The 24806-nt window shown below is 35.9% G+C and overlaps 1 protein-coding gene across 2 annotated transcripts in view; it reads right to left on the bottom strand.

Moving 5' to 3' along the window:
• Positions 1-388: 388 nt before the first annotated feature.
• LOC128989838 (uncharacterized) overlaps positions 389-24806 on the bottom strand; it is a 360429-nt gene continuing 336011 nt past the window's right edge. For both annotated transcript variants that reach the window (XM_054411911.1, XM_054411912.1), the window contains exons 3-18: positions 21489-21590; positions 20203-20331; positions 19570-19720; positions 18475-18650; positions 17799-17911; positions 16958-17083; positions 15984-16134; positions 14955-15045; positions 12963-13197; positions 11494-11666; positions 10625-10745; positions 7621-9139; positions 6766-6901; positions 5934-6024; positions 3788-3902; positions 389-767 (exon numbers count right to left, since the gene is read on the bottom strand). In XM_054411911.1, the coding sequence (XP_054267886.1) occupies positions 3816-3902; positions 5934-6024; positions 6766-6901; positions 7621-9139; positions 10625-10745; positions 11494-11666; positions 12963-13197; positions 14955-15045; positions 15984-16134; positions 16958-17083; positions 17799-17911; positions 18475-18650; positions 19570-19720; positions 20203-20331; positions 21489-21590 (3401 nt within the window). In that variant the 3' untranslated portion in view covers positions 389-767; positions 3788-3815. The remainder of the gene's footprint in view (positions 768-3787; positions 3903-5933; positions 6025-6765; positions 6902-7620; positions 9140-10624; positions 10746-11493; positions 11667-12962; positions 13198-14954; positions 15046-15983; positions 16135-16957; positions 17084-17798; positions 17912-18474; positions 18651-19569; positions 19721-20202; positions 20332-21488; positions 21591-24806) is intronic.

The raw sequence follows: 24806 nt of genomic DNA, 5'->3' as shown, positions 1-24806 counted from the left end.
TAAGAATACTCTGAAACCCCTCTTTTCGCCGTACCATGAACAATGGATTAGGATGTTCATTGTTTTTTACCATGGACATTAATATTTCCTTTTCCTCCTCTTCTCCAAGTAATATATTTGCTACCAACTGTGCTTATTCCATGACGGTCAAGAGTGCAATTGCACTAGTCACTAGTCGTGGGAGTCGCAGGAGTCGCGGCATAGGAATTAAGACAAAGCGTCTTGAGCCGTAGTGCTCTAGCCGCGCGACTAGAGTCGTATCAGTCGCCACATAGAAATTGGACCTGAAGAGTAATATATCTAAAGGTATCTGAAATATAACACCAAATTATGATTATATAAAGTTTTATTATATAAATATTCTGGTATAATGATTAATCCACCTAAATGCCTTTAAACACCCTTGGTAGAAACACTAGTTGTCTAAAGCTAATCAACAATTTCAGCTTTGGTTTTACTGTTACGTTACAATTCACAATAAACCTATTTACAAAGTATTTACAGTATTGTTTACAATATGAGCGGTTTACACATATTCACTAATGGACGATTGTTAACTTCAAACTATTTTTACTAAACCATTGATTCCTTGATATCAAATGGTACTCGTTGAACTATAACCTTTTAAAGATCTACAAAACTGCATATATAAATCTAATTCTACAGAAAATTTTACAAAATGTTCAATAATACAAAGATTGAAGAGTCCACAGTCTATCGTGATGTTCAATCAATCAACATCCATCCAGCTTATGATATCTTCCTCCCTGTAAAAAGTTGACAATTATGAATCAAGCACTAACATGACTTTTCTATGATATGAATGTTACATTTTTTACTCATCATAATCAGGGTAAAATTTTTAGCTTGTTACGGTTTACTAATAATAATTAATTGAATTCAAATTTTAGACATAAGTCTTTATTTTACGCTTTTACTAAGCTATTTTAAGGTCTAATTACAATATTTAAGGATTAAAAAGTTGCTGAATTATTACATTACTAGGGTGTAAATATTAGTTAAACTTTAACCCATTGGGGAAGGAATTAATCCGCTACCTGCAGCACCCTCTGGCGGCAATTAATTTTACCGAATTTGTAGACTTTTACTCTAACTGCTATAGAAAGAAAACCTTAAGTAATAAATTAATAATTATTTCACCGTTTTGTTCACAGTAAAATTGTCTACAGAAAAGTGATAATTGGATAGTCAAAGTTCTAAACAAAAAAAAAATATATATATAAAGATTATAAAAATAAAAATTTTAAAAACAATATTTTGAAAGTAAACTTGATATACAAATTCCAAGATTAATCCAGACACCAAATAACACTACTATTATAAAGGTCAATCGATTCCCTACGTAGAAAAATCAAAAGTTGTGTACTTTTATAAGTAGTAACATTTTTAAAAAATTGTTTGTTTACCTTACCACAGCTGATTTTTGGTGATATGTGGTTACCATGGCAACACAAAATTGTTTGTTATTCGCTAAAATAAATGTGTAAATACGCAAATCAAGAAGCAAGATATTTATAAACATTATAATAGTAAGAAGAAACAAAAAGGGCGAAAAATAATAATAACTAAATAACTATGGCGCTGCCTAGCGGTGACACGAGCGGCTCTCGCAAGTCGGCCGCCGGGCCTGCAGCGGCCGTACGAGTAACGCTCGTAAGTCGGCGCCAATGGGTTAAAAAACCATTTAGTATCTAGTGAAGTGGGTTTATAAATTATTTTCAAGTAAAGAACCCACTGAAAAATTATTGTGTATGAATTGTGTATTGATACATATGACATAAAACAGAAGGGAATTTTGAATTGTACATAGTTTACTTGTATGTAAATTTTTTAAATATATTTACCGTAAAAATGAAAGGAAAAACTAAATCTACTTGATTATTAATTTAAAGCAAATCAAAAATATTTTAACTATTTATTTATTTTGAAAACTGAGTTTTATTACAATAAACTTTGCCTATTAGACATAGTAACAAAAAAAAAACTTAAATTTATGATATAAATAACATAAAACAATCTAGAAAATCTATGCTTGGAACCGAATACCAAGTAAGGTATAATTTATTGTTTCATACAATATATTGGGCGATAAATATAAATTGCAATATTGAAGTTTAAATATTAACTGAACTGTATGCGAGCCATAAGAATCAATATTCAAGCTGAACAATGTATCACTTCTGAGCGCTTCTCAAATGAAATATGATCAAGGAAACAATGTCTTTTTTCTCGAATATGTGTTTTAACAAATATATTTACTTTCTTTCACATTTCTATTGATGAAATATCAGTTTGTGTAAGAACATATTATGGTATTCAATTTCCAATATTGTTCAAGAATCATTGTAGAATGGATCCATATCCTTTCTAGAAATATATTTTAGCAATGTTCATATAACTGTAACTTTTTGTCATGCTAGATATTCCATAGTCAGATTTTTATCATGGGCAGTATTCATACTGACTTAAGTATATTCTTCTTCTTCTTCTTTCTTTAGTATATCCTTCTATTCATAGAAGGATCTTCCCTACTAAAGTCAGAACAATTCTGTATTTAGAGTGTATTATTTAATCACTGAATAAAAATAAAAATAATTTGTTGCCTACTATTATTAGATTAGATAACAGAAGGGCAACATGGGTGCAGGCCCGCAGTTTGCAAGTGATACACTATGTGCCACAGAGAAAATTGCGCCCCTCTCCATCTTGTGGGGGAATTTTTCTCTATGTTTGTCCCCAACAAATGTAAAACTTCTTGCCCATTTATAAGCGGCCACACATGAATGACCGATAAAATATAAATTTAGATATGGTTTACAGTAGTATTATACCAATGCTAAACGATTGTTAAAATACAATTTAGATAACCTACCGAGTGTAATAGCAGAAGCTTGTTTATAGAATTTAGAATACTTTGAAAAATGTAGTTATTATTGTAGTAAAGTGATTATTTAGTTTGAAGTATAACAGAAGATATTTTAGTTCATTTATACAATAGCCTATAAATAAACTAAAATATCTTCTGTTATACTTCAAACTAAATAATCACTTTACTACAACTATTAGTATTATTACGAATCGTACAATAAATAAAACTATATTTTGGAAGTTGTCCGCCAAAACACAAAGGTAATTGGTTAAGATCCTGATCCTGCTATTAAAAGTCATGTACGTTGTAGGTTGTGTAAAAGAATCTTGACTAGGCTATCCAACTTAAAAAAGCCCAAGCAAAGAAGTAAAATAAAATAAGATTTATAGTAATAAAAAACATTGCATGCATTGTAACTCATCTTGAAAGATTTCCCTATTTAAAGCCTTGAATTTGTCTTTGATTTAAAACTATTTGCATTCTCTATCATAAAAAATTACATTATAAAAATAACAAAACAAATTAAAAACACCTATAATGTACAACAGACAGATATAAAATGAAGTGATATTCATCTGCTAAGCCACACCCAGTTTCTCGTTTGTACCACGGCTAGGTAAAAGAAATAAATGAGGAGTAGATAAACGTTGCGGTATGTAGCACACCAAACAATTAGAAAACAGAGCTGTTAAATTCTTCCAAATATAAATTAGAGATGGAAAAGGGTTTGTCCAGACTTTCCGCTGTGGTGTACAGTCTTACGGTTACGAGAATTACAAATGTGGCACTGCATCTCCTACAGGTAGTGTCAGTAAACTTGGAATACACACAGCTGAAGATTGGATAATTAAGACATGACTAACTGTACTTTGCTGGCCCGTGTATACATCTACTTACTTTTGTTTTACGAACGTTTCTGTCCTGTTCACTGTCCCGGGGAGCTACTGACATACCCAGGGGAAGGGGACTCAGACTTCTCAGCTACGGAGGTTATGGAAGTGTAAGGTGAACTCTGTCAACAGAACAACACTGATCAAAACATATTCCATTCAGAACTTTGAGATGTTATGGATTTCTCAGAACTATTTCAAAGTACCAATCTATATTACATAGTCTATTCGATGCAATAAATAGCCTCTTGATTAGCATTTTTTGTGTTAGTAGAGTTATACAAATACAATAAAGTAGGTACGGTATTTTGAACTAAAATTTTCCAAATAAGTTATGTAAACTTTTATTTACTAGCCAGTAAATCGATTTTGCCTAGTCATATCTGTATTACAGGGCACATTTGGAGACGGTTCCGAAGTAAATTCATAAAGCAATTCATTATCTAATAAATAAATGTATTCCAAAAATGGAATACATCTCCCTTTAATGCTATAGGTGAAAGAGTAAGCACCTTAGTGAGCTCTGTTTACAAACACCTACCAAAAGCACCACCACCATTGTAACACCCATAACACTATTTATAACTTTTATAATTATTAACTAGTATAATACAATTATTATTGCTCATGTAATACTAAATTACGCTATTTCTGTCAGACAGGTCAAAACAATATCTTTGCATAGAATATATTTTGGAGATAAAATACCATCATCAGCGTCAAAACCTTATCCGCATGTCTCGAGTAACAGACAGATTACTAAAATACCTTTGGCGCATCCATAGCTTCAAAGAAGCGCCACTTAGATAAAGATATAGTGGTATTTTCCAACTTATAGGTTCAATTCAATAAGTATCTGGACTGATTTGAAAATCTAAATTTTTTGCAGGTACCATTACAATGACTTTAATACTCTTCAAAATAATTGTAATGGTTTAAATACCTGCATTCAGTAATACAAAAAGTCGCTTGTGACAACTATAGTTTCGATTCACAGGGAATCATCTTCAGGCCGTACAAGGCGTCGTTATTCATCTCCGTATATGAAGGTCGTCATTTAATAAATAAGTACATAGAATACGAACACACACGAAAACGCACATTGAGTGACGAACATTTAACATTAAAAATACCGAGTACTCGGAGACACGAGGCAGGTGACGCGACCGGGTGGAGTTTGTAGCTCGAACTGTACAAAATACTCTTCAGAATACATTCTTCCTGTTTCGATACATAAGTTCAGCAGGTTCGCCACTCGTTAAAAGCCCAGTGGGAGTCAGTTCACAGAATGCTATTAAGAACCACTATTGCCACCGCTTGAACTGCCTTGATGGAGTCAAACCGCTGTCCTTTCAGCTGCCTCTTTACTCGTGGAAATAAGAAAACGTCAGGTAAATCTAGGGTGAAGTAAAGTGGCAATGCCAAATTTAGCCAGTAGCTGCCCCACAAGAATTGTACCATGGCACGGCGCGTTATCGTGGTAAAGTTGCCTCTTGTCACACAAGTGTTATGCGATTTTGCAGGCGTGTCAGTACTGCATGTAAAATGCAGCATTTACAGTCATTCCAGTAGGCACAAACTCCTTGTGAACAATGCCACCACATGGATAAACAAAAATAAATCAATCAGTATGGCTTTTGATTTTTGATTTGGACATCCGAGTGTCAAAATATATAGGTCCTACACGGCGCGGGGACTTATCTGTGTGCTACTCTGAACTTGAACACTTTGTCTCTGAGTCATACTGGAACGCCCAGGTTTCATCGCCAGTAATAACGTTGTCCAGAAAATTTGGATCGTCCTAGACGCAGTCCAAGACTTCCTGCAAAATATTCCAGGACTTTCGGCACCAGCTTCGCACAGACTTTTCTCATCGCCAAATCCTCTCTTACGTCAGTGAGAACGGTTCCTTCTTAAAGGCCGGTCTTCTCACTGATTTGAGCAATGGTTAAATGCTTGTCAGAGTCCAAAACTTCTTTCACTTTGGCCACCTGATCCTCGGTTTTAGCAGTTGTCGGGCGTCCGACAAGGTGCTCTTTTGTACCACAGTGAACCAGCCCCGATACTTATTGAATAGAGGGTGTAATTTTTTACACCAAAGGTTGTTACAAAAATAAATATATAAATATGATATCCACAGAGTATTGCCTCACCTGCTCGTCACTCTCTAGAATGTAGCGGTCTATCTTGTGATACTCTCTGCCTGACCTGGGTCTTAAAGTGGTGGCTGCCGGCCTTCCTAGCCTGTATAAGCAAGAGAACATGCATCACTAACTTTTGTAACTTATGTTGAATTTTTAAGTACTATACAAAGGTATAAGTAAAACAGAGCTTTTGAAGACCAGCAGTTGAATTTTGGGTTGAATTTGGCTTTAAGCACTTTTAAGAAGTCAACAAAACTCTTTTTCATGCCGACATAAATAATTTTGCTACGATAAGCTTCTAAAAGATAACATACAAGTTGTTAAAAGTACCTGTATATCAATGGTTCAAGGGTGGTCAATGGTGAATCTTCAAAAGTTGATTTAAAATTTTAAGTAATAAAAGGTGAATCAAGTTTAAAATAGTATGTTCAACAGAGTAAAAAAGTCTTAATGTATGTGATTGTTACCTTAAAGGCATTTTCTAATGCTTAACAATGTAATGGAGACAATTGCACACTTTTTGTACAAATTGAATATAAATAGAGTATGAATGTAGGATAAAGTACGATGTGTATCTAGGATGTGATGTGTTACTAGGTTCAGCGTTTTAGCCAATAATCCATATAAAAAAAGCATATAGTTTAGAAATTATTAACCACAGACTTTTTCTCAGGGTCAAATCAGAAACTTATTTGAACATTACGAGATTACTAGAACATTTATGACAAATCGGCTACACTACTATATTTTTGAATTTAGATACAATATAAATAGCTACTATTTGTTGATGGAATTTTATAGTAAAAATACAGTAATAGTTTCCTTGTAGAAAGTTACTAACTGGAGACAGTCAGGTGTATCAGAAGAGCTGTAGGAAGACAGTGAGAGTGTCTCAATGTAGTCTGACATGTCAGAAGTACCACTGCTGGTGCTGCGTGAGTCTATATAAGGCATGGCACTGCCTGGGCTGATACACCCTAAGAGGAACAACATTTAGAACTATTTAATTGTCAGTGACTGAAATACATTCTGGATCAATCTTTAGAAGCTTGAAAAAAATACTGTATAGTCTTGAGATACCTATTTAAATATTATAGTTTGCAATGTGTAGATTACTCCGATCCATACAAGACGTCTAAAGAATTCCCTAATTACAATAACAATCAAATATTAATTTGTTTCTGTCTACAAAAGTAAATATCAAACATTATTCCAATATATTTTTCAATGTCTTAAAAGAAAACATGCTTGAATAGGCCCTTTCGTATGTTAAGTGGTACCAAGGTTGTACTTCTTAGTCACCACATGTAAATTTATCGTGGTAAGAAAATACTAAAATAGAGGTTCAATTTTTGTGAGACGAAGAATTACTTAGAAAATCAGAGAGTTACTTAACATTGATCACAAACAATGTAAATTAAATTAAATCAAGTTCATAAGGTATTAGTTTGGATAGCCCAAATCCACAATCAGTTAGGGATTTTTGTCAATATTGCAAGCTTACATGGGTAAAAAAGTTTTGAAATTAGCTTAAGTAACATAAAAGATTTTCACTGTGGTGTTTTCCTTGCTTTTGACTCTTATTCCCAAGCCCTTTTCTATTCCGATAAAAGGTCTACACTGAAAAGTCCTTAATCCCTTGTGTTCTATCCTTAATGACAACTCCTTAAGTTTCAGAAAATATTTTCCTGCTTACCTTTGGCATCCCGTTTCACAAGACAGATAGGTATTTCAGCTTCTGCAGATGATGACTTGAGGGGTATATCGATGTGTTGGAACTGGAAAGTAAGTTCTCTTAAGGGATCAACACTCTTCGACCTTCTGGGAAGTGATGAGTGATAACAGTCTGTGAAGTGCAGTGGCGTTGTCTTCTGAAGAGCATAGTGATGTCTTCTAGTAGACATGGACGTTGTCAAGGGCAGTTCAAACTCAGCAAAGTCTCCTCCTCGGTTCTTCAAGGAACAAATAGAAACACCTGAGTCATTTGAGCTTGAAGAGTCCCGGTTATGGCCAGACTTACACGGAACACTAGAGGATCTCCGGACATTCACTGGAAGGTCATCGTTTTGATCCTTCTGATCTTGTAGTGTAGGAACTTCATTTAGGTTGTTTTCATTCATCTTATTTTCTAAGTTGGGTTTATTGTTTTGTTGTGAACTGTTAACATCTTCAGATTTTTCCATTTTGGTGTTCATCTGTACAGAATGGCCAGATATTGAGTCCACAGAGGTATTTTTACTGCTCAGAGAGTTTTGCGTGTGGTTAGTTGAAGAAGACGAGACAGTTTTCTCAGTGATTGAGTCTAGTTCATCAAAGTAGTTTGAGGAATCGGCAGAACTAGATCGTTTTCTAGGTAAGGAGTTGTAAAGAGTTCCGCTACTGCTTACTGAATCATTTGCACACAAGACTCTTCTTCTTAAGTAAGGGCTGTTGGCAGCTGATATGGAGTGGTTGATGCCGAGCAATGCAGATCCAGGTACTCTTTGAATATCAGACTCCAACCTTCTTCTGCACGCTTCTGATAGACCTCCAGAAAGAGAGGGTGTGCTGGAAGACATGTCACCAAATTCTCTTTGTAGCCTTGTTTTAAGTAGATCGTGCTTGTTCTGGCAGTTAGACACAGGATGCATTGGGAGGTACCCAGGAAAGTATTTACCCCCCACTAACTTGTTTGCCAAGTCCTGAGTAGAGTTTTGCTGAGATGTTGGCTCCATCATCAGATAGTCGTCTTGCTTGCTAGGTCTAGGTGGTCCACCAGTGTTGCAAGCATGGCCACACTTTGTACAGAACTTGACACAGTTTTTGTCAACCACTTTGTGTTCCACATCCTCGTTCTTTATCAACTTTTCTATTTCTTCTTGAGTTATTCCAGCTCTCAATAACACCTCTTTAGAGTTTTCATAGTGCTCGAGCGACTGGGCAAATTCTAAATTTGCATAGTTTTGGTAATCATTGTTGGTGTTTGATTCTTCTTTGCACATTTCTGGAAGATCCTTTGGGTCGATTACTTCTATATTAGCATAGTTACCATTACTATTTATTTCATTTTTATCTTTTTCTTCATTACTAATTTTCTTGTCGTTGCTATCCTGATTGTTGAGGATGTTATTTTCTTCAATTTTACTCTTAGACTTCTTTGATTTGTCAACGATTGCGTAGATTGGCATTGATGATGTATTTACAAGAGGCATTCTTCCTTCTTCAGTCTGCCTCACCTGAAACACAATATTTGTTTAGAATGTTTATTACCAATGTTCTAAGCCCTAACTGCTATAAGACAAATTAATTAAAAATAACCATTATCAATCCAAGTGTTAAGTATGAGGGTTATCCAGAAAGTAGACTACGTTTTTGTCTGTATCCGCAAGGAGCGGGGCTAGTAAGGCCATCTTGGGGTCAGATCGTTACGCAGCTCAGTCGGCATCTAGTCATGCTAGTGAGAGGTTTCTGCTGTACTCCGTTGAGATTGAAATGTCTGTGTTGAAACTGTGAAGTGTGTGCAGTTGCGTGAAGTTTATGGGGAAAACACTATCACTAGGTTCAGTGCGTCAGGGGGTCATAAAATTTAAAAATAGCCAAACTAATTTTCACAAAGAAGAGGGAAATAAACGACCCAGCATTGTGACCGCTGAACTTGACGAAAAAGTCAATGCCGATGTCTGTAAAACTTGAAAATTCACAATAACGGAACTCTCTATGGGTTTTCCACCAATTTCGCGCAGTTTGTTGCACGAGATCATTACCGAAAAGCTTGATTACCACAAGTTTTGTGCAGGATAGGTACGGAAAATCTTGACAGAGAGTCGTAAAGATCGGCTAATGGCTGCTGCACTAACGTTTCTGGACGCTTACAATAAAGCTGGTGACTCACTACTCGATTGCCTCTTTACTGGTGACGAAACATGGGTCAAACATATAAACTCCAAACTGTAAGACGAAATTGCAGTCAATGCAGTGGGGGCACACAAATTCCCCCAACCCAAAAGATGCATGCACATGATGTCGGCAAGGAAGGTGACGGCGACTGTTTTTTGGGATAGGTGTAATTTTTGTGGAGTTCCTGGAAAGAGGCACTACAATAAACTCTCAAAGTTATTTCCAAACTCTAAAAAACCTTAGAAGAGGGATACAAGAAAAGGGCAGGGGAAACATAAGCTCAAAAATATCCTGATGATTCACGACAATGCCCGGCTCACATGGCAAATGTCAATCGTGATGTTCTTGAATCTTTTAAGTGGGAGTTTCCTCATCCACCGTATAGTCCAGACCTGGCACCGAGAAAATTTTACTTATTCTCAGCAATGAAGAAGTGGCTGGCTATGCAGCGTTTTGAGGGCGACAAAGCTACGAGAAGAGGTAAAAAAGTGGTTGAAGGCGCAGGCGGCCGAATTCTACAACGAAGGAATTTCTAAGGTCGTTTTTCGCTACCACAAGTGCCCTAATTTGAAAAGAGACTATGTTGAAAAATAGTATTTAAGAGTGTCTTTTGTTTGTATTGTACCTATATATTAAATATTTTCACAAGACTTTTTTATCCTTGATTCCAAAACATAATCTACTTTCTGGATGGCGCTAGTATATGCCAGAATTTCATAAAATTGTCTACATAGTGCAGACAATTTTACTAATATGAAGAGTAATTAAAGAACTGGAATAACCATTGACAAAAATCTATCAACAGACACAACTTCAACACTCACTCTTTGCAGCACCGGAGAAGATATTTCGCGGAAGTGTGAAGGTTTTTGTATGGTGTCTGACCAACATGGAACCCTGTGACAAAGACAAGAGCCTTGCCTTGAGGACTCATCCTTTTCAACCCTGTAACATACAGTTATGGTAAAACCAATGAGCAAGATTGTGTGTAGAAGTATTACCCAACCACTTAAATACTTTAAATAGCAACACTTTTAACCAAATCCATTTCAAAAACATCCATTTCAACAAATTCATAGCTGTCTTTGAGAGTGGGTGTAATCTTTTGCACATAATTTGAAGAAGATTAAATCTTTGAACTTCTCTAGAGGTAAACAAAAAAATATTTGTGAATAAAATAGTACTACAAAATGTGCAATGGATTTATTATTAGATCCCCAAATTACAAAGACAACTGTTGTATTCCTGTGTAGGTAACCTGATTTTAGTACACCTGATGGTAATGTTTATTGAGAAAAATTTGTTCACCAACAAATTATTGAGTGTATCAAACAACAAAGGATAACATATTTATTTGAGAACAGGGAAAAAAGTAATAAAGTATTTGGTTCCTTGAGAACACAAACATCCTTGCAGATGGAGAATTGTCCTTGAGTACGTCATATTTTTATGGCAAACACAACAAATTGTATTGAAGGTTAAGATGAGTTAAGATTCAGTGTTGAATAAATGAGATTAGCACTGGATTATATACCATAGACTTAGTTTTTAGTTTTCCTGACTAAGATTATAATCACTCAGTGAAAGAAGCTATAGCTGCATCTTTAGCCAGAATCATTTATTAAAAGCCCCAATGATGGAGGACAGCTGGTTCCAGTTTTGATATATACTCCCTGCAGACACTCATACTCACCTGTGAGGAGCATGTGTATGATGCAGACAAGAGGAGGTCTTCTTCACAGCCAGGGTTGGCGGAGGAGGAGTGTCGTAGTTCCCGTACTCCCCTACCAGGCTGTCCTTAATGTTTTTGGGTGTGTCGTAATAATCGTCTGCAGCATGACTCATGTAGCTGATCTTGGATTCATCCTGTTATGAGAGTTATGAGTGTATAACATATGTCAAAAAGAATAAATATTATTATATACAGCTCAGTTGTAAGGACTTATTGGTAAGATTGCTGATTCATACTGACTGCTTACACTATTTTATCACTGTGGATATCACCCCAGACTAGCCCTTAAAAATTAATTTGTTTACTGTAATAATAGGTATTATTTGTTTTTTAAACTTAAGATTTGCACATTTTAGGATTTAGATGTTTAATGTAGGCTTACCCATATTAGAAATATTATCTATACCATACATTTACCCATGTCCGTTATTGACCCTGTCAGCGCCCTACACAAAACTAATAGTATTGCTCCTTTAAAATATAATGAGGGTGTCCAACAGCCGGGGAAACCGGAAATTGTGGTAGAGTTTTTTTTTTTTTTTTTTTACCGGGAATTATTATGCGTGAATTTTGTATTTCTTCCTGGAATTTTCAATCTAACGCTATCGCGCAGTGACATATCTGTGATTACCATTTTGGCCCGATCGGGTAAGACAATTATTATGTCTACATGACCTCGGGAGACGATATAGATATAATGATGGCTTCACGGCTGCAAGGAATGATCAGAATTTTACCGTGATCGCCCAAAACGATGATAATGTCCCCTCGACGGCGGGAGATGATTACCATTTTGCCGCAACTGCGGGAGATGATTATTATGTCTACACGACTGCGAGAGAGGATAATGATGTCTTCACCGCCCCGTGGGATTACCAGAAGTTTACCACAATCAAATGGAAATAGAAACACCATTTTATTTATTTTCCGATTTTTTGGCGCCCCCCAAAAAAGCCAATTGCCTCGCACCCTAGGCACATGCCTACCGTGCCTATTCAGTAAATCGACCCTGCATTAGCCTAAATGACAAATTAATGAATGGCAAATTGTTTCCTGAATGGATTGTCTTGGGATCGGTAAAGCTTCCAACGTATTTGAAGGTGAGCACTACACCAACAAGTTCTAGTATGGTGATTGTAGAATGATATTTAGAAGAAAATTATCAACACGACTTCACATTTAATATATGTGTTGTCTGATCCCGATTCCCACATACGGAGGATTTTAATTTCCACCTAGGGACTTCCAATTCTAATCAATTTATAAAAAAACGTTCCCGACAATGAATCACAAACATTAAACTGGCTAAAATCAGATAAAAAGATTATGACCCTTGGTTCCCAATCTGAGCACTCAATTAGATTCAACACGTTATAGTAGAACCCATGCATTTCTTAAAAATCTACTCTATATCAATTTGGAAAACTCGCCTTTCTCTGATTAGGCGCAGGCAGTGTCTTAGGAACGTCGTAGTTGTCGTAAGGGTTGGCTGGTGACTGATGATGAGGACAGTTACAAACTGGTAGAGGCATGGGAGGTTTGGGTTTCTTCTTCATGGGAGAGTTGTGTGGTGACTGAGATAGCTGCGGAGGTTTGGGAGGTCTGATGGGAGGACAACAAGAGCACCTCTCTGCTACTGTACTGCAGGACGAGCCACTGGAAGACCTGTAGAAACATCGGCTTGAGAATGATATCAAGGCTTAAGAAATCTTATCTTGTAAGTATGTACTGTGTATACCATAGAAGTATATAACATTATGGAATCTAGAGATTAAACTGAGTTAATTTTTAAAAAATCCTTTTTTAACCGCCGTTTTAGTTTAGTGGACTTGTAAAGGCATTTTGCCACACTACCCAGTAAGCAGATTCTTCCTGTACTCTTTTTGACCTAGAAAGGGACTGGTTAAGTCATCTGTAGTAGAGCAAGTCCTCAGCTTTGCCTCGTAGGAGAAACTTGTCTCACACGCTCGGTTACTTGCTCGGTATCACCTCCCACGCGAAGTTTGGTGTACATATGTATGGCTAATACCACACAGTACTAGATATTTTTTGATATTTTGCGCATAGGATTATGAAACTCTTTGATTTCATTCTTGCTACTTCATTGACGTAACCAGTGTAAAATTATTTAAGCACAGAATTTTTCTGATGATTGCTTGCCAAGTAGTACGGTACTGGCCATATTTCTTTGTGTATTAGTTCATTAACCATCATCGCAGCTTCTTCCCACCAGTTTGGAGTTTGGAGCTGTCAAAAACTATTTTAGATCAAACAAGAGCTCGCCCCGTGGTCGAAAACTCGACCAAAAGTTTGTATTGTGCAAACTTCTCTATTTTCACCCCACGCTGTAAATAAAACATGTGATTGGAATTTCTTCCATTTGTTTAGATTTTCTGTTTATATTTTGTTGTTATTTTGTCACCAACATGGCAACCCATAAGGTCCATGTTAATTTTTTCAAATTTAAAATATATTTTTTGTGCTCATATTTTAGCATATTTCAATGTATAAAGGGATTCTGCACATCTACAGGAAATTATCTTTCATTTGGAACCAACCGCGTGTAATTTGATCCAGTAGTATGGTCAGGCTAGCTGTGATAAGTTTTGCAAGAGTTTTTTAGATACTTAAGTATTATACGGAGGCCACCCTTATACAACGCGCTGCGGCGGTTAGGTTTGGTCATCATGAAGCTTTTATGACTTGTCTGGTTCGATTCATAACGAAAGTAGGAAAGTCCTACAAACATATTTATAATAGACCAACCTAACCTAACCACCGCAGCGCGCTGTAAAATAAGTGGCCTCCGTATAATACTTAAGTACCGTTTTTTAGTATATAAGATTTGTTGTCAATCATGCTCGCCTTTAAGTAAATGTGTGTTTTTATGTAGACCATTATTGAGGGACAGAGACAACGGATATGAAATTTATAATTGAGATGTTGTGCAAAGACAACAGTGATTACAGACCACCATTTGACCAAGACAACCTATGCTAGTCCTTCCAAAGACAAAATGTTGATATTAAGTCCAACTCTCCTCTGAATGTGATCAAATCTGACCAAAACAAATATCAGATTTTTCTTCCTGCACGGTATTATGCAGTTTATTATGCTCATGCAGAAACTTAAGTTTTACCAAAGTAAAACAAAAATGTCTTCTTTAGAGCTCGTGCCATCATGTTATTCAGTAAGGAGAATTCAAAGAATTTACACTAATTACTTATAAAATGGGACAGTGTTTACAAAAAACTTAATTATCAAACAAAAAAATATTGTCAAAGAACTGTTATAATCTCAGTCAAATTTACCGACCATAGTTTATATTTAACAGACGACCTTCTGACTGTTATTAAATGATACAAAATATTACGTTTCACTATTATTTTTTACTTTTCAGATCTATGAATCAAATACTTTACCAGCAGTCTGAGGTAGTTGACAGTCTAGCCATAATGTCTGAGTTTTGTTGAACATTTCCACAGCTCATGTTGTTCTCATGGCCACAACCTCCTGTGAAGAAACCATTCATAAATAAATCAGATTTAAAGACATCAATTTAAAATAAAATATCTTCGGTCCTTACTGTGCAGCGTCTCTGTACATGCTTATTGTTAAATACCGATTCACCAAAGCTCAAATATGTACCTGACTCCGACGGACGATTATGTAGTCCGTAGATTGGATGAAATGCATCTAACTGTAATTTGCCCGAACTGAACTAAGGTTTCAAAATTAATTTGCACAATCTGCAAACATTCCTCTTTTGTAACTCTATTCATGGTTAGCCTATTATAGAAATTGAAAAAGTACTAGACAATACTGAAATGACGTAAGATAATAAACAAAAATCAGCTGTCTGATTTTAATTTGATTGTTGTGTTTAGCAATGCTACCAACTTTAAAACACACAACTAAAAACATCATCCTATATATTTAGAAGATATTACTTTATAAAATAGACGATAGTCAGCATTCACTAGTGAGGTTGCATTAAAGCCCTGTTTACACAAGGCCAGTAGACAGTCAAGCTACTTGCTTCGGGTAACTTGAAATACATTAGAGGCAGGTACAGCTCGTGAAACCTAAGCTGGCACTTGGCCTAGCGCGGGCAGTGTAGGCGGGAGGAGGGTCAAAGTAAGGAAAAGACAGGACTGCAAACATTTCCTCTATTTCTTGGGGTTGACTCCCCGTATATTATGTACTTGAGCAACTTCACATGAGTCGCGAGGACAGTTGACGCAGCCCGCATGACGGGACAAGATGTTTTCGAACTAGATGCTAGTAGTGATGGGCTTAGATGTCACGAGCTGTCACCTGCCCCATAACCTGCCTGCTCTACTGGCCTCGTGTAAGCGTGACTTTTGGACTAAAGACACTCTCTGGTTTGCTGCTCTCCAATTAAGTTACAATCCAAGCGATTACATTGTGTTTAATTCAACGGAACGTACCAAGATTGTCAGTATCCATGGTCCAGGCGGGTGTGAAGCCTGTGCCAGAGCCAGGAGGGTTGGTGACTGTAGAGGATCTAGACAAAGCTCCCAGCTTACTGATACAGCTAGTACACCTTCCCATGGAACTCTCTGGAATCCTGCAGCTCTCCTGTACAAAGTACAACATTTTGAAGTATTACCATTAAATATACACGTAGTAGAGTAGACACTCAATGAGGGTTACCGTTACCTGAACTGCACTGTTGCAGAGTAGCGTAAGCAGCCCAAATTACGCCACCTCGGGCTTGTCGGTAATGCAGTTTAGTTGATTTTTAACATTGCGCTTGTTGTAGGTTGTAAAATGTCGTTTTTGGTGATAAAATTTGTTTGTTTGGTCGTAGTTTTGTTGTTTTATAATGTGTTTTAATATTTTAAAGGGCTTAGAGGCGCACTGCACTACCGAGCAAGTACCGCAAACTGAGTGTCAGCGCTCCAAACTACGTTGCCAAAATTGGCAACAACTATTAGCATTTTTTGTCCCCTCTTATACCTGTATACCATTGGTATTACTATGATTTTAAAGTGAACCTTCAAAATCCAGAGATTATTCAGTAACTTAAATGTTCATATTTTGAATAGGGTTTTCCTCCATGTTATGTCCAAAACAAGTTTATGGCAGATGCACAAATAGTAGAGAGGATTAATTTAGTAAGAAAATGAATGATGCCCATGTATAACATCAGGCACCACTCGGGTAGCATCCGCCTCCCACATAGTGTCTGAACCTGCCATCCTGGTGGTTGCTGGAGTGATCTTTATTAACATTTTGGCGGCGGAGAGGGCCTACCAGCTGTGGCAGCGTAGTTATCAAGTGTAGTCACTTGAGTAGAGTAGTTTGTACAATTAATTAAAGTAAATTTGTCTGTTCTGATTGACTCACCCAAGTGAGTAGGTGTGGTTTATTTCAAACTATAAATTACTTGTATGTATACCTGAAGGTGACTGTTGTTGTAATCAGCCATGGATGCAGCATCTCCATAGTCGCAACTGTCAGATCTTGTCTCTGACGAAGGCCAGATTATAGACTCCTCAGCACCATGACTGCAGTTGCAGCACACCTGCAAATGACTGCTGTTAGTTGGATTGTTTTTGACGTATGTTGTTGGGAACAGTACAAAAAAAAAAATTTCAGTGCAATGAATTGTAAGTCTGTGTTGACTGCAGTGTGCCCAGTATAGATAGTGCTGGTAGTTGGTAATTTAAACCAGCAATGGCTGGCTCACCAGATTGTTTTTCTTCACATCTTCTTTACATTAATAAATTATACTTCCTGTGTACCCAAAAATCTACAGGCCCTACTAAACTTATACCTATGTACCCATATGACCTATGTAGGGCTCCAGGTTTGCAAGATGCATACTCAGTCATTGATGTGTAAAATGGCAGTGTCTGAAGTTGTATTCCAATGTGAGATGTTCCCACTCTCTATCCACCACAATTCACCATTACTCTAACTCTCTTTTTCTCCAGTAGGCAATGTTGTGCTTATTGCAACAAAGAGCAATAACCCACATTAAACCATAGGAAACATATCTTATAAATATAAATCTGAAAAAGTCTTTACGTGGAGAAAGATCCTAAAACGTAACACCATTCTACTGCATTCCCTTCAAATTAACTCTCGAACAAGCCTAATGAAGAAACTTGTTCATCATCCCTATCAATACCATCAAAGTACAAGATATTTTGTACAGTTATTTTCTCTTTGATTATGCACATTTAGTTGGAAAATATTTAAATCCTACATTCCAAATAAAATGACAAGCACCTTACCTCACTACCAGGTCCTGGGTGTTCAGAATGCAGCATCAAGGACTCCAAGCAACTGACATCAGACATCCTCGTCTCTGCTCGAGAGTGAACATTCCTTCTGGGACTGTCCATGGCTATAAGATGAACAAGGACCAATACATTAAATACAATTCAAGGATAAAAAATTATATTTGTTGTTTGTCACAAGGAGAGCCTTTGTTTCAGAAAAAAGAACATTATATGTTTCAAACCAATGTAAGTAGACCATTGCTTCGAAGAGTGATCTTAGAAACACTGTAAAATATCTCTACCAGTCAAATATGCAGGCAATTGGAAATAAATTTATCTCATTAAATTTAAATTCCATATTTTTCTTTTAATGAGAGTATAATGTAGTATCTCAACACCAATTTAAAATAAAAAGAAAACAATCACAAACACAGCATTGAGTTAGTTTTAAAATTAGTAATATTATTGGACTTTTCAATAAAAATCACTTTAAGCCTGGAAAGAAGAGTTTTGAAATGATGTGGCGGTTGAGTAGCTTTTTCTCTACCATATTAAAATCTTTTTTTCTTTGGCCAGGACTGTAATTCAAAATCCCAATGTTCAACGACTATTGGGTACAAATTCAAACCATAAAGCATAATGTGTACTCATGACTACAACAGATAACCTCACGAGTTCTGACATTTACCCGAAGAGTTCCTGCTGACGGAGCGACGGCGAGTGTGTAGCTTCCCTTCCGCTGCCATCTGGAAGGCCCGAGCAATGTCTTGTCCCTGGTCTGACACCAGGACGTACAACCCCTCACCTCTACCACACCGGGAACCTCCCTCGAAACAGAACCTGTTCTCTACAACTCCATACCTCCTGCAAAAATTAACAAGATGCTTTCTTTTTAAATTATTCAAGGCGATACAATTTTAGGTTTTGTCTTGTAAGGAAAGGGATTGAATCCTAATATAATCTTAAGTCAAATAATAATTCATTGGATTTTCAGGGCTGATCCAGAATGGTATTTTAGGGTGAACTCCACAACCAAAATTTTTATTGTTTGATTCCCCATTTTCTGTTTGACAAATGTAGCTCCCTGACTTGTTTTCAAAATGGACCGTGTATTGTACGCCTAGCTATAGAAACTTTTAACTTGCAAGACATGAATGGAATAGGTAACTATATTCTTGATATTTAAAATAGCTTCTTCTTTGTGTTTGTACAGATTATTAGAGATGTAAGCTGAGTCAAGCCAACTTTGTTGTGATTAGCAAATCCCCTGCTTGGATTATATACTGTGATTTATACAGATCTGATTGGAACCAATCAATTATCAATTAACATAACAATTATTTAAGATGGGAATCATGAATCTCCACAACAATGTTTGTGTTCTTATGTGAAAACAATGAAACAGCTTATTGCATTAGAAACAAGTAATCCTATATGAATAAGTGATCAAGTACAATGAAAGATGTGAGAATTTGGAGATTCTGGAAATGTTATCCCAGAGCAGTCGCAGCCCCAAGAGACAGATAACAGGGGAATGTTGGTGAGACAAAAACCTTATTTAAGTTTTGCTAACGAGTTGCCTATAAATTATGAGGTCTTCATCGAGATACCGCAGCCAAGTAGGCTAGATCAAATCGGAAACCAATGTCGTGTTTCTTAATTCATCCATAAATATTCTAGCCCATTTCATCACTATGCGAAGGTTAGTCTCGCCGTGGTGTTGGAAAACATTGTGAAAGAAATATTGTAGATTTTTATTGTAGTATAGTGGTGTTATATTTACCTGAGTTGTCGGATGAGCCAGTAGCCGACCAGTCGAGGAGGGACTCCTGTGGTCATACAGAACCTGTGCTCCTGTATGTGGAGTCTGGCAGGTCCAGGCAGGATCTTGCCTCTGGTCGGGGCAGACTGTATCTGGACCAGAAACTGCTCATCTGTAACACCCAGTCAGAAAAATGTAAAACACATGGCATTGAGATCGCTGTGATAATTTATTAACAGTAATTCATTAACCAGAGTATCAGGTAATTACGGGTTAATTGTTTCCATACCAGTGACCATTTTGAAGTAGATTTTGTAAGGAAACTGTCTGAAAACAGGTACGGTATGAGAAGTATTGTTACTATCTAATTGACTTATCATCAATACTAGCCCAATGACCAGGTGACAATAAAATGATATAATAAATGTAATAAAGTAATGAAATAACCTATTTTAGACTAACAATTACACACACAACAAACATTAAATGCATTCAGTACTAAATTATCCATTTAAAAAAATTTAGGATACAATACAGTGATAACATTTTTTTCAAAATATTATTATAACCATGTTAAGGCTAAGAGTGTACAACATTCTTTGAGACACTAATTAAAGTTTGAACTTTGTTTATGTTTATTCATTTATGAATTACCTTCTCCCAGATTGTTGGCTATCTTGACTTGCCACTGTATCAGTCTCTCCCTGGTGTCAAAGGCCAGAACTACAGTCACATCCTGACAGATTATAGCTATCGTGTTGGACTCCTTGTCAAGTGTGAATCCTGAAAACAACCAATCTAATTAGAAATATTAAGTGTCAATAAATTTAAGTATGAAAATTCTTAAATAACATTTGGTGTAAATTTCAAATACTAAAAATATTTGGCTGTCCCTCAAATCAAACAAATATACGGTTTGTTTACTTGTAAAATGTATACTGGCCTCATACAACACAATCAACTACTTTAGTAGTTAAGAGAAGAACAATCAATAGCATCTGTTTGTGATCAATTTCAATTTCACACAAAAACGTGTATACAAGCATAGACAAAAAATAGACTATCAGCTGTGCTACGGTTACAATAGGTTCTGGCGCACACCGCTGGGGGTGCCATGTAGTTACGGCGGACGCACTACGTAACTACACAGCGCTCCCAGTGGTGTGTGCCAGAACCTATGGTAACCATGGTAACAGCAGCACGGCTGACAGTCTTAATTTAATTCTTTTTGTCTATGATACAAGCTAAACATGATTAAAAAGCCAGTTTACAGACTTTCGTATCTGATCGCTCTTCAGTAGTATTAGGGTACGATAAAATTATTTAAAAGTAAAAAAAAAAATATTTCACTTTTTGAAAGTTTTAAGTTAAGTCCATTTTTATTGAACTAGCTGCTATAATAAAACTTCCTACACACATAGTAGATAAAAATTGGAACAACATATCTTTAGAAATGAAATAACCTTATTAATTTTTACTGACAAATAATCAATATTTTCGTTATCAAAAGATTAACTTCAAAACCTTTAAACCCAGATTTTTTATTTAGTCACACTTGAGACAAGACAAACGAACAGCCCAACTCAATCAACTGTGGCATTCACAATGTTTAATTATGTCCTGGTAACAAATTACTTTTACACTTTATTGGCCTCAGTAAACAAGTTCGAAAGGGGAAGTTGTTGTGTTGAATTGGCTCCCAAAATGTACAGTTCAATTAACTGCCACTGCCACGCTAGCTACTTTATTCTTGTAGCATGAAACCTTCCCTTTTACAGGATAAAAACACTTGAGTGATATTATGACAATTGGCATACCCCTTGGTGTTATTATCAACGAGTAAAGCGATTTTGTAAAATTTACCTTCATTCATATAAGAGAAAATCATATTGTCAGAACTGTAATAAAAACAATTACAAATACATGTAACTTTTCCCCACCTGATTGCAGCCCCAAAAAGTGCTGTAGAGAGAGAGATGCCTTGGTTTGTCCTTGTTTGTATCTGTCCTTGCTGTCCCTGTACAACTGTAGATGCAGGCAATCTGGAACAGAAGGAATAAATATTTAATTTCAAATCATTTGAAACATTAAACTCACTAGTGTTTTTAAGAAGATACAAAGGCAATACGTAATAGGAAAGTTTAAAATGGGTTAGTACATATAGTTACTGCTATCCTAATATCTACTGTAAAAAAAGATATAAACAAAAAATCTATTACTTAAAATATTTAACAACGATTTTATATTTCATGGTATGAGATTGAAGTATCCCCATTTACATATAGGCCATGCCAAGCCAGCCATCCTTGCCACAACGGACATAGTTCCGTTGCCAGTCAGATTTTTCAATCGATTTGAATTTTGACTGGGGTTTTGATTTAACTAGATACACTTAAAAGGGGGTTTACTGTACGAAGATGGTAGTTGTGTGTGACCTTTTAAAACTAGTGCTATATTTATAAACACTTTTTAAACTTATTTAGAAAACTTTGGATTATACTAAAATACATTGCTGACTAATTCAACTAATACAAATTTACTAAACATCTTTTTCAGTTGAGTTTGTATTAATACTGATTTAAGAAATTATCAGGCTTAGAAGATTATGATATGTAAAGAAAGCAATAACTCTCTATTGCCTAATATTGTAGCCTCTCTGTAACCTTATATTATTTTAACCCCTTCCCACTGGGAACTAATTATTTAACTACTTGAATCAAACAATTAAAGTAACGTACACTGCCAGTAAGGTAGTTTCGATGTAGTATAAAAGTCATTGCATTTTTTCTCATTCACCAAACTACACAAGATCAATAAAGTGCGAAAACATGTTTCTAACACGTTTACCCTCTTTTGTTTGAATACAAAGTGTGAATAATATAAACAGATTTAAAAAATAACTAGTGTACATGTTGCTCGAATTCGAGCAATTGCAAAGTATTACAGGAGTTATTTTAAAACGAATAACAGTCATATTTACCATTAATTTAAAAGAGTCAACTCAAGATTACCGGTATGTAGCTCAGACCATTTTTATCTTCGTTATTGATAAACCTAAAGCATTCCTGCCGGGTTTCTCCTTCTCAAAATGCCTCGCTGTACAGGCAACACAGGTCATTGATAGAGGGCCAATATAGAACGAAAAGTCGTTTTGGGGTAGTGTTAGGGCGCATTTGTAACCTAATAGTTGAGATTGTCCAGGGTCGGGTGCTGATTGTGATGAGTTAAGCCTATTACGCGCCACGGTTCTGTAGCTGTGGTCGTTATCACGATTGTCGATTACGCCTCCTGTCTATGTTTCGTTGTCGTCACGTCGGAGGCATTTAAAAGAAAAAAAAACAACAAATAAACAAATTATAGCTACACAAAACAACGATAAATGCACAAATTTAAGTTACAATCATACTAACACGATCCTTCATAGCGACACGAAACAACGATAAATAGGCCTACACAACTTTAAGATACAACCATACTAACACGATCCGTCTTGGGGGTTATGTTTACACAAACTCAAATAGTAAATAAATGTACTCAATGCGTTTCATTGAATTTAAAAATAACAGCAATTAAATTATACAGCTGATCAAAATGTAAACAATTATGTTCTCCATAAGGATTACATGGGAACTTTCAAAGCCACTGGGGTGGAGCCCAAGGGACTTTTTAAAAAATGTAAGGCCAGTTTGCAAATCTACGCGACACGCTCTTTCCAATGAGACGTCAATGGATAAAATCTGTTAAGAAATGGCGGAGGAGTTCAACCGACAAAGTTTCATGTAGCGTATTAATTATATAGATTTGTGTATACGCTGAAACTACACAACGGTACAAAATTTCTTATTCACTTTAGAACACCAGAATAACTTAGACTAAACTAATAAACAAGTCAACAACAAAAACAAAATAAAAAATACTTTCAAGGACAATTCCCCCCCCCCCCAATACTTGATAACTTCTCTATCAACCCTAATAGGGATTGCCATTTAAGGGATGGTTTAACCAGTTCTCCGTGGTTATGTGGTTTAGAACTGTCCCCAACCCCTGTGGCAAGCGGCTCCTTATCTTGTGCTTAACTCAATCTGTAACCATTCTCCATTTGCCGACAATTAACTGTGATTCCGTTACTCTAATGGAATTGTTACCAACCCTGGAGAATGTGGCTTTAATTTGTCTATTGCAAAATATTTTACGCCTTGCAGGAAGATTAGTATTTCTCAAACAGTTCTTCATGGTTATTATTTTTTCATTCATAGTTTTGTGGATCTAGAGTTTAGAGAGGCTTTGAACCACTGAATAAACAGATTATCAGAAAGATAAAATTATGCTGGTTAGCATGAAGTAAATTGGGCCTTACTTCATACGTCATTTTTCATTTAAAAGTAGTTGAATAAGAAAAAATAGCATTGCATTCTTTCAAAAATTACCAATTTAATGTATAATTTGTCCTATATGTTTGAGCTTTGTATAACTTTCCACAGTAACTTAAGTGTATCACATAAATAAAACGATTTTATTACTATTAAGAATAAACATGTGTGTGGCTTGCTGTTTCGAACTCACAAACTTTAGGTTATGTTGGCCATGGGTCTAGCTAGAAAAAGCTAATGTAACTAAAACCCTTTTAAAATTTGTATTTTGCCAATCACTAAAGGTTATGGCCTATCCAAATCTCACGATATAAAAAATACCCTCGCCACAGCAAACCTGCAGACTTAAGCGAATTTCAAATTCCCTGGCTGGATTTCTACTAAAACATTCCCTAAAAATTGTCAGATTTATTTCCTATTTAATTGACATTAATTTTAATGAGTACCTTGGTTTGCTGGGAAGATATTGAGATGTGTTTTTTTTATTGCATAGTAATTGCTTAGTATTAAACAAACAAAATGTCCTAATTTGTTTTAAATATGTCCATAAACAAGCAAACTACAACAGTTTATTTATTCTCCATACGAATAACATGGGAGTTTTAAAATTTACAATTTGTTAAATTATCTCCGTAACCGTTGGGCATAAAACGCTTATTATTGAAGAAACATTTATTGGATAATAAACGCTTAAATATACAATATTATTTTTTTTTAAGCTCTTCAAAGTAATTTGGAGAGAAATTATGAATTTTTGTGTTTTTAGGGTCAAAAATGGGGAAATCAATTTTTACCCCATAAACCCCAGTTCCCATAGTCCGATTATGCTGATTTGCAAACTCGTTTGAATAAAAGTAGGTTTACACGTACCATGAGACCTGCGGTAAT

The sequence above is a fragment of the Macrosteles quadrilineatus genome, unplaced genomic scaffold, assembly GCF_028750875.1.
Source record: "Macrosteles quadrilineatus isolate MER2022 unplaced genomic scaffold, UCM_ALF_1.0 Scaffold_3__2_contigs__length_128488019, whole genome shotgun sequence".
NCBI classification, from domain to species: domain Eukaryota; kingdom Metazoa; phylum Arthropoda; class Insecta; order Hemiptera; family Cicadellidae; genus Macrosteles; species Macrosteles quadrilineatus.
This window is presented reverse-complemented; position numbering and strand designations above follow the sequence as displayed.